Here is an 11,107-nt window from a genome sequence, read left to right as displayed (position 1 = left end):
GAGTAACGAGAAGTAGGTCAATGTCGAACACTGTCCCATAAGTTCAAGTTTACACCCAGAAAGAACGTGTGAAGCTTCAATCGACTTGCCGTCAGCTAATTCTACTACGTGTTTATTTACAAGAGGTGTAGGAGTTAACCCTAACTGACGGCTGAACCCCAAAGACACATAACTCCAATCGGCGTCAGAGTCGAATAAAACAGAAGCAAATAGGTTGTTCACAGAAAACGTACTGGTTACCAGGTTGCCATCATTCCTAGCTTCCCCAGCACCAATAGTAAACACTCTTCCACGCGCACCATTCCCACCATTGTTCCCGTTGTTATTGTTCCCAGTGTTGTTGTTGTTATTGTTACTAGCATTCTGATTCAGCTGAGGACAATCTCGCCTGAAGTGACCCTCGTCTCCACACTGAAAACAACCCTTGCGATTTCCCTGATTCTACTGAGGTTGCTTCCTCTCCTGTTGCTCTGGCTGCAGTTGCTGTGGGGGTTGCTGCTGCTGCTGTCTTGGGAGTGGGCCCTGCAATCTCTAGCCATATGGCCCACCTTGTTGCACCTGTGACAGACTCGGGTGCACGGCCCACGATGATGAAAGTTGCACATGTTACACTTTGACTGCTTCCCTGTGTAAGAGCCTTGGGTTGAGTTGCTGCTCTGATTCTGGTTCACAGAAGATGACTGGCTAAAACTGCGATTGCCATTGTTGTCTGGCTTCTTCTGCAACTTGTTCGAGTTGGACAATCTGTCCACATCATTCCATTTACGTTTGCTTCAGCAGCAGGAGTAGTAACTGTAGCAGTAGTAGCAGCAGTAGCAGAAACACGTGGTGGTAGCGAACCACGCTCCACCTCCTGATCGGTAATCTTGTGAGCTAGACGTATGATTCGAGGCAAGTTGCCAAGGTTTGCTGTAGTGACTAAACCCTTGTGATGCTAAGCCTTTGATGTACAATTCGATTCTACGAGGTGGTGGTCGAGATACGTTAGGACACATATTCGCAAGTTCGTGAGATCGCTTCGTGTACGCCTCGATCTCAGATCCTTCCATCTTCAGATTGTAGTACTCATTCTCCAGTTTTTGTACTTCATCACGAGGACAGTACTCCTCTCTCATTAACTCCTTAAAATCCTCCCAGGTCGTTGCATTTGCCATCTCAATGTCCAGCATTTGGACCTGGGCATTGCACCAAGTTAACGCACCATCTTCAAGTGTGCCCGAAGCATACTTCACCCTATCCCCAGCAGGACAGTTACACATCGCAAAAACCGACTCTGCTTTCTCAAACCAACGTAGTAACCCTACTATTCCTTTAGTCCAACTGAACGTTTGTGGATTACAATCCATTAACGTCTTAAACGTGCAGCCAGGCAGATTGTTCTGATTCACGTGTTGACCTAAAGACGAAATAAGATCCAACACACAGGTAAGATTCGAGTATGCGACACAAGGATAAAGAGTATTTGGCACATATCGTACCAGCCTGTTGAGCCCCCAAGGCTTCAACCACACGAGTGTTGATCAAATCAGTCAATTCAGCCTGCGACATAGTAATGTTGCCACGTCCACCGCTGCGGCCTCCACCACGTCCCCCATTGCATCCGCTCATGATTCTATATAAGAAGAGTGGAAAAGGTTAGAAGTCAGGATTGAGTAGGAGTCAGACATCACTTTGACCTCTAAAGATTACTGAGTTCTATCACAATGCCAAACAACGGAACAGAACCCCCTTCACACTCGTTAAGCCTCACTGGGACTCACATGCACCCCACATTATTATTATGTGTGCACCCATAATAACAATGCGATTTGCATGCTTATCTCAGCTCCTCCCAACTTATGCTAAAATGTTCCTCAAATTCGAGTAGCAAGACAAAAACACCACAACATGGATTAGGAAGGTTTAGGGAAGTGTCACACTATCAATCACATAACGTAGACTAGTAACGCATGAACTCATACTATAGTGCTAGGTGTACATTCACATGCAATGTCATACTCAAGTGATCACTAAATATGATGTGCAATAAGTAAACGAAAGACGAACCTTGCAATCTGGAGCTGAGTGTCATGGTTGATTTCTGAAATGTCCGGTTATAGTTTGGTTTTATAAAAACGTTTTAAAACCTAGTTCACTATAACCAGTGACTCTGATACAAACTGTCACACCCCCAAATTACCACATGCGGAAACCCCGCTAGGCGTGTGACGTACCATGATCTAGCCATCAATCACGTTGAACTAATATCAAGATATTAAACAAAATTTCCATTTTTAATGATAAAACATTCATAAGAATAATCCAAGTTTATCATGTTCAGCGGAAGCAAATAGTAAATCAATGTCTAAATGTTTCAAAACCTAATGTATGTAAAATCAGTAAGCAAGTCATGCATATCCAAACAGTGCGATCCATGACCACTCCAGCAATCCCAGATAGCAAGTTCCTTGTCCATAGTACCTAACGTCCTGCGAGCATGCAACAAGTGTATCAGACAACGCTGGTGAGTTTATAGTTTTACGAAAACGTTAATTGCCAAGTGTTTAGTTCAGTTCATTGATAATAATGTTGATAATAACTCAAGTACCGCACAAGATGGCTCCAGATTATTTTGCCCGACCCCAATGCCCCCTATCTAAGCATTGGTCATGATTAAGGTCATTAGTTCACACCCGTCCTCTCAGGTACGGTGTGAGGTTGCCAAGCCTAATAGCGCTACCAACTAATACCCCGTTACCTCTCAGGTAACTAATTCGGTATAAGATGGGACTTAAAGTGATAGGAAATGAGTGTATTATCTAACATTCCAATTTTTACCCAAAAGACTTATTCCTCTCAGGAATACCCAATGATTGTCCCACCCACCGGGACGCATGCTCAAGAGGAATGAACTCACCTTAGATTTGCTCGGTATGTTAAGTTACCCGTCCAAGTTGGTCAACCAAACCCTACCGTGGTTACCAATATAATCAGTATCATAACCAATTAAATCACATATTATTCACAGATTGCATTCATCACAAAGATCACCGTACGCACGTGTCACATACCCAGTTCTTATACAAGCCCACATCCCATGTGAATGTCACATAACAACACATAACAGGAGAGTGTTCTACTTACACAAGTCAAGTCAGATTTCTCATTCTTAATCAGCATGGTTGTCATGCAACAACAATATTTTATAAACACAGGTAACCATCATCACATACATTTCAAACTGTTACTGTTACTGTTCATTTGCATGGCGAAGAGTCCTCACGGCGAAGAACCATTCTTCGCCGAAAATGATTATGGCGAAGTATACTCTTCGTCGTGGATGTGTGTGTGTGGAAGTATCATTCTTCGTCGTGGATGTGTGTGTGACGAAGGATTCTAGATGTTCATCAAAACATTCCAACGAAGAACTAGATTCTTCATCGGAGCAGTCCTTCGTCGCTACCTTCATAGACGGTTACACTTCCTTCAATCACTAATAACAGTTAGCAAAATATTTGGCACAATTAAAGGATCAAACAACAATTATTTTACAAGTTCAAACAACCCTAATTATGAACAACTAGTCGTTCACCCACGCGATGCGGCGGGAAACATATCATTTAGGTTAGTGAGTTTAGGGCTATGTACGAGGCGGTTCGGTTTTTAGCCATAACCAAAACCAAATTCGCAATGCAACTGAAAACGCAACACTTGTTAGTTAGAGATAAAAAAATAGGAAAGGGTATTTGATTTTTTAAGTGTTTGATCATACAAATTGCAATCACAGTTAAACAAATTCAATCATCAATAGCAACCTCATGAAAAATGGGTCAAATTTTGACTTTTAAGAGCAGTTGCTTTTTAATCAAAATTGAAACTAAACAACTCATCTATCATACATATATAGGGTAATTACGAACCACTATATTAGGATAGAAATAATTAAGATTACAAAACTACTCTATGCGTATCAAGTTTACGAGAATTACCAGGTTTGACTTTCTAAACCATGGAATTTCAGTCACGGATGTAGATTTAAAAGAACCATTTTTGTATATTTAAGATTAACCTTTAATTAATAAAAGATGATCACTTGATATAGGTTTAAGAAAAGGGTATAAACAATAAAACAAGAGTTCCTTACTTGTCTTGACTGTATAGGTTTAAGAAAAAGGAATAGTGGAATACATCTCAAGCTTTCCAAAAGCTAATACATCTCAAGCTTTGCAATTGCAGGTTTTTAATGCTCAGGCTTTCCAAATGTGTACTGATCCATCCACTGGTGAGATTATCATACTGTTAATCTTTTCAATGACGACTAACACTTGTTACCTGCCAACACAACATGAAATTTATTCAGTATATTTTGAAATTAAGAGAAAAGGCTATTAGGTGTCTTGAGTTCTGATAACAAATCTACCACTTCTAGACTTTAAATTTGAAATACACTATGCATCATCTACAATACAAATGAGTAACTTTTATTACAGGTCAACCATTTGGTACCGGTAAATGTTCCCGGCAAGACAAATATATACATATCATACATGACGGTTATAAGGTGGTTGGTTTTGGAGGGAATAACCGCCATTTAAACGGTGTCTCACAAACCAACACAACCGTTCGAATATTATCGTTGCACACTTATAAACATAGGTTTAATATTCTAATACGTACATAACACATATATAATTAAGTTTATATACTCTAATAAGGGTTGGGTTAGGTTGGGTTATTAAATGAGAAAGCCAGCCAGTAATTACCTTGGCAACTGCTGTTCCTGATCCCCTGGCGATTCCTATATCTGCCTTCTTTAATGCAAGTGCATTATTCACCACATCTCCAGTCATCGCAACCACTTCATTTTGGTGTTGTAGTGCTTCAACCAACATATTTTTGTGGGATGGTTCAACCCTAGTAAAAAGTGTCATCTGTTGTAGTGCGCTTGTCTTTTCAGAAATTTAAAATAAGAAATTTAACATCATGGTTTAAACAGAAACAATTATAGTATCATTATAACAGTATAGACAAGTAGTTTACCTCTGTTTTCGCGTGGATAAACATTGAATTCGCGTCTATTTATCGTTCATATGGTGCTAATACTGCACAAATTTATTCCCAGACGAGTCTCTTTGCTGCATCATCATATTATAAGGATGAGAATGAGAATGTGTTTCAAACCCATTATTATAAAAACCCCCACCCGGATGATAAGGCATCATTTGGGTGGGTGAGGCATTGGGAATGGAACCGGATCATGACTGTTTTCGTTCACCCCGCCACTGGACTCGTGCAAGCTTTGCGGAACAGGGGTCAAGGCGAACAAGTGATCTGAAGACGAAGGTCCTTCGTTCGACAACCCCTGCATCCGCTTTAAATAAAGCCGGTACTTTTGAAGATGACTCGCGACGTTCTAGCGAGTCAATCCTTCGACATTCATTAACTGCATTATTGTTTTGGGAACCGTGTTTTTCACACCGAGATGTGCAACGACATCCACAAACCGCTTTTGCAACTGCGGCGTCCAGACGATGCGAGGGCGTTTCTCGGGTTAGTTGTTGCGAAACGCTTTCTCATTTCTGGTTTCCATCAGAGAAACAAAAAAAAAGTTAGGGCTCGTAATAGCATACGGTAAACAAACATATGCAACTTATAATAATCAAACATATGCAGATCTACAAATCGTTAGGAATAGGACACGGTCTTCTCAACCCGTTTGGAGTTGGCGACGGTCTTGTCATCCCGTTTGGCGTTACACTCGGTGAATTTCTTGAAGGTGCCTAAAATGCAACCTTTTAGCATAAATAGAATAATTAACTTTTTAATAATGTTGAAGAGTTGCTTACTTCAAGTTTGTGTGTCTGCCCTTTTAACATAGCCAGCTTTCGCTCGAATGAGTTGCCTAGCATCTACCAAAAAAAGTCCAAATGCGTATCAACCTTTAAAAGATTTACTGCAATTTACAAGAACGTAAAAAATAATACAAAATTGAGTAGGAGAACATAACAAACTTTACTTATATTTGCCTTTGAAGCATCCCAACCAAAAAAGCGAGTGAAAAACGGAGGTTCATGCCCTTCTGTAACAACGTATATAGGAGTATCTACGGATAAACATTCTCCCAAAACATCTTTTTCAAGGAGCGCCTGTTATAAATATACGTAAAAAAGATTTATAAAGAAAAAACAAATATAAACAAAAATAAATGAAGATGTTAAAGAAATTATACCAAGCCAATAGAAAGGGCCTGTTGCTTTGACTTGACAACTGAATTATGGCTTACCCACACGTAAATTTCAGTGTGACAGTCGAGTATTAACATGTCTTCAGTAGTTAACTCGTCCCGAGTGTAACTGAATATCTCTTTTACCTGAAAGTGTTCAAAAAAAGAATTTGTAAGATTGATGAACAGTAATACATATGTATACACTATGAACACCGGATTTTTACTCAAAATGCTTTCAGTTGTAACACCCAATTTATAGATTCATATAAGCCATAAATTCTTTCATATTAAGAAAAAAAATCAAATTTTTAACATTAATCAGTAAAAAAAGTGTTACCTTGAGATCACTTGATTGAGAACCCACACCTGGTATCAAAACAAGTCACAAACCAGAATAATAATAAAAAATATAGCAACATACAAAAAATGCTTTATGACATACTAAATATAATTTCTTTACCTTCTGTGAATGTACAAACAAATGTGGATCTTCAATGAATCGTTTTACTTCTCTTTCCTACATGTGTGAGGGGCAAAAGCTTTAAAATGAACCTGTGTGACTCACCAAAACCCTCTCAATCGACCATCTTGTTCATCTGTTAAACGAACAGCTGGGAGCTGATAAATGAACCTGTGTGACTCATCAATTGGAATCTCCACAACCCTGTCACCACCTTTAAAAACTGATTTGTAGCCTCCACCTACATGTGTGAGGCGCAAAAGCTTTAAAATATCTCCACTGTTTTCAATGACTTGAACAATGTCACAATCACCAGCATCCACATCCACATCCTGCTCCTTACATAAAACCCAGATCTCATTTTTTCTACCTAAACATATATTATTATAGTGTTCAGAATCAAAAGAACGGTATCACTTACCCTTGACGAATGTTGCAAAATGCCAATAAAAGCCGGAAAACAGAACCAGGAGGTCAGAATCTTCATCGATCTGTTGAAACTTCATAGATCTGGTGAGAGAGGAGCAGATCCGGTGAAATCGTTCCTGAATCGCCAGAGAGAGAGAGAGAGAGGAGCAGGGAAGCGGGCGTTTTGAAATGTTTTGAAATCGTTTCTGAAACCCTAATCGATCTAATGTGTATCCCGTGTTTTTTTTAGTAGAAGGGTATAAGTGGAAAGTGATGTTTTCTAATGCTTAAAAGATTTGTACATTATGCTTTAGGGGTGTTTTAAGGAAATTTCAATGACTTTAAGAAGTCCTTTGGATATGCTTATTAATATAGTATAGATAATTGACTACTCAAAACGTAACAGTTTCATCATCATCAAAACGTAACAATCATCATTACTTATCGTTGCACAACCAATAAACGATCTTTAATGAATTCTGATCACTATACAAAACTTCATCATCAATCTACATCTGTTGTAAATTAGATTAGATTCGACAGTGATCTATATTAGACGCTTCATTGATTCTAGGAACATACAACCCTGGATGCGATTCCTTAAGCAAGAGAACACAATATCAGTTTAACACAACATCAGTTTCAATACCATTTTAACTCTAGACAAGTATCACAAAAGAACACGAATCATTCAATCAATATCTCACCAACCGTGATACGGAAGGGATTAGATTACTCGAGATTGAAAGGCTTCGAGATTCCCTAACTGCTGTCGCACAGAGGATAGGAAGAGAGGACTTTAGGGTTTTGTGTTTACGTCTACTGATTACGAGGGGTTAAACAAACATCATAACAGTTGGGCCGCGAACCACCCTGGGCCGAGGCCCTTTTTGGCGAAGGTCCTTCTGACGAAGAACTATACTTCGTCAGAGGGTGTTTGGACGAAGAATCCATAAGCTTCGTCGGCATAAGCTTCGTCAACATAAGCTTCGTCGACATAAGCTCCGTCGCCATATTTGTTTCATGAATTAAGTGTGTGCCATCTTATGTCTAAACATTACACCTTAAACAACATCTACATTTACATGCAACAACCAGACATAACAATATTTTAATCATTCAAATATCGAGCACATAATACAACGTAAGATGAACTGTGAAAACAAGATTGCAAAACAAGTGCTGCGTAGAGGAAAGACCTTGAAATTTCGGGTTGTCACATCATTCCCAACTTGAAAGAAATTTCGTCCCAAAATTTGATAAGTAATCTAAAGCAGCAAAGTGTTAGATCAGGATGACTGTGGATTTTCCGCAGGTTTCACGTCATCCCCAACTTTAAAGGGAATTTCACCCCGAAATTCACCAGTTGCATCAGAACTAGATTGGTCAGTTGGGAATAGTTGAGGATACTTGAGCTTCATCTGATCCTCACGTTCCCATGTGAACTCCGGTCCACGTCTTGAGTTCCAACGAAATCTTACGATCGGAATTCGACTATGCTTACGAACCCCGACTTCCCGGTCCATAATTTCGATGGGTTCTTCGACAAACTGCAATTTGTCGTCGATTTTCAGTTCTTGAAGTGGTACCATAAGTGTTTCATCGGACAAACACTTCTTCAGTTGTGAAACATGGAAGACATCATGAACGTTACCCAACTCAGCAGGTAACTCGAGCTTGTAAGCCACTTTACCAATTCGCTCCAGAATTTTAAATGGCCCAACATAACATGGATTAAGCTTGCTGCGCTTCCCAAAGCGCAACAGACCCTTACAGGGTGAGACTTTTAACATAACACGATCGCCTACAGCGAACTCTATGAGTTTCCTACGCTTGTCAGCGTAGCTTTTCTGTCTGTCACACGCTGCCGCCATACGATTTCTAATCTGGACAATCTTTTCTGAAGTTTCAAGTACAAGTTCCGGACTTGTGATTTGGCTGTCACCCACCTCAGCCCAACAGAGAGGAGAACGACATTTCCGTCCGTACAATGCTTCGAACGGAGCTGCTTGTATGCTGGTATGGTAGCTGTTGTTGTAAGAGAACTCTATCAATGGCAAGTGTTTCTCCCACCCCTTACCAAAATCGATCACACATGCTCGCAGCATGTCTTCCAGTGTCTGGATGGTTTGTTCGCTTTGACCATTCGTCTGTGGGTGATAAGCAGTGCTCATGTCAAGATGTGAGCCGAATGATTTATGCATTGACTGCCACAAATACAATATGAAACGCGGGTCACGATCCGAGATAATAGAGGTTGGCACCCGTGCCCAGAAACCACTTCCTTTAGGTAAACAGCAGCAAGTTGTGAGAACTTATCTGTTTCCTTGATTGCTAGAAAGTGCGCCTACTTTATGAGACGGTCAACGATCACCCAGATGGTATCGTTTCCGTTTTGAGTTCTTGGTAAACCTGTGACGAAATCCATAGCAATTTGCTCCCATTTCCACAAGGGTATTTCTTGTTGCTGAAGCAGGCCTAAGGGTTTCTGATATTCTACCTTGACTTTCGCACAAGTCAAACGTTTACTCACAGACGTCGCGATGTTAGCTTTCATCTTCGGCCACCAATACAAGACTTTGAGGTCCTGATACATTTTATCCGAACCTGGGCGAACAGAGTATTGAGACTTGTGCACTTCGTCCATCACGAGTTCTCTAAGATTACCATACAAAGGAACCCATACCCGTTCCATATAATAATATATGCCGTCAGATCTCTCCACGAGTCGTTTCTCCATGCCCCGCAAATACTCAGCTTCCAGGTTTTCTTCCGTCAATGCTTCGGTCTGAGCAGAACGAATCTGATCCAGTAAATTAGAGTGGATAGTGAGCTGCAGAGCGCGGAGACGCTTGGGTTTCGTTTCCTTTCGACTAAGGGAATCAGCTACAACGTTAGCTTTACCTGGGTGATACTTGATTGCACAATCGTAGTCGTTTAAGAGTTCTACCCAGCGACGCTGTCGCATATTCAATTCCTTCTGATCAAAGATATGCTGAAGGCTTTTGTGGTCGGTATAAATAGTGCATTTAGTACCGTACAAGTAATACCTCCAGATTTTTAATGCAAAGACCAAGACCCCCAACTCTAAGTCGTGTAATTCTTCTCATGAACCTTCAACTGCCGAGAAGCGTACACTATCACCTTCTCACGTTGCGTTAGCACACAACCGAGACCCTGAATAGAAGCATCACAATACACCACAAAATCCTCGGTACCCTCAGGTAATGACAAGATTGGTGCACTGCAGAGTTTTTGCTTCAAGAGTTGGAAGGCATCTTCCTGCTTCGTTCCCCAAGAATATACAACGCCTTTCTGTGTCAACGAGGTAAGAGGTTGCGCGATCTTCGAGAAGTCTTTAATAAATCTGCGATAGTACCCAGCAAGACCGAGAAATTATCGCACCTTCGAAGGATTCTTCGGTGCCGCCCAATTTTTGATGGCATCAATCTTAGCAGGATTGTATCACCCTTTTGTTAATAATGTGGCCGAGGAAGTGTACCTCTCGAATCCAGAAGTCACACTTAGAGAATTTCGCGTAGAGTTGCTCCTTCCTCAGGATCTCCAAGATAAGACGCAAGTGTCGCTCGTGATCCTCCTTGCTCTTAGAATAGATCAAAATGTCATCGATAAACACAATGAAGAAGTTGTCAAGATACGGTTTGCACACACGATTCATAAGGTCCATGAAAACCGCCGGTGCATTTGTCAACCCGAATGGCATAACCAGAAACTCTTAATGGCCATACCACGTTCGAAAAGCCGTTTTAGGGACATCCACCTCTCGGACTCTCATCTGATGATAGCCCGATCTTAAATCGATCTTTGAGTAAAAACTTGACCCTTGCAACTGGTCAAACAGGTCATCGATACGTGGTAAGGGATAACGATTCTTGACTGTCACTTTGTTGAGTTCACGGTAATCTATACACATACGAAAGGACCCGTCTTTCTTCTTCACGAACAGAACTGGAGCTCCCTTAGGCGAAGAACTGGGGCGGATAAAACCTCTATCCAACAGTTCTTGGAGTTGA

General features: G+C 40.7%; 1 protein-coding gene across 3 annotated transcripts; it reads right to left on the bottom strand.

Annotated features, from left to right (window-relative positions):
* Positions 1-5,240: 5,240 nt before the first annotated feature.
* LOC110864731 (villin-1) lies at positions 5,241-7,303 on the bottom strand. 3 transcript variants are annotated; one of them, XM_022113857.2, is made up of 8 exons: positions 7,087-7,303; positions 6,666-6,997; positions 6,543-6,571; positions 6,209-6,349; positions 6,000-6,125; positions 5,826-5,888; positions 5,659-5,759; positions 5,241-5,558 (listed from the first exon to the last, which is right to left on the bottom strand). In XM_022113857.2, exons 4-8 carry the CDS (start codon positions 6,299-6,301, stop codon positions 5,531-5,533), a joined length of 411 nt encoding a protein of 136 aa, XP_021969549.1. In that variant the 5' UTR covers positions 6,302-6,349; positions 6,543-6,571; positions 6,666-6,997; positions 7,087-7,303; the 3' UTR covers positions 5,241-5,530. The 3 variants fall into 3 exon arrangements, with proteins under 3 accessions (XP_021969549.1, XP_021969579.1, XP_021969557.1); XM_022113887.2 differs by having other exon boundaries at positions 5,692-5,759; XM_022113865.2 differs by having other exon boundaries at positions 6,666-7,003; positions 7,087-7,288.
* Between the last annotated feature and the right edge of the window lie 3,804 nt (positions 7,304-11,107).

This window comes from Helianthus annuus, chromosome 1 (assembly GCF_002127325.2).
Source record: "Helianthus annuus cultivar XRQ/B chromosome 1, HanXRQr2.0-SUNRISE, whole genome shotgun sequence".
Taxonomy (NCBI): Eukaryota; Viridiplantae; Streptophyta; class Magnoliopsida; order Asterales; family Asteraceae; genus Helianthus; species Helianthus annuus.
Note: the sequence above shows the minus strand (reverse complement) of the source record. Positions and strands in the feature narration are given on the sequence as shown.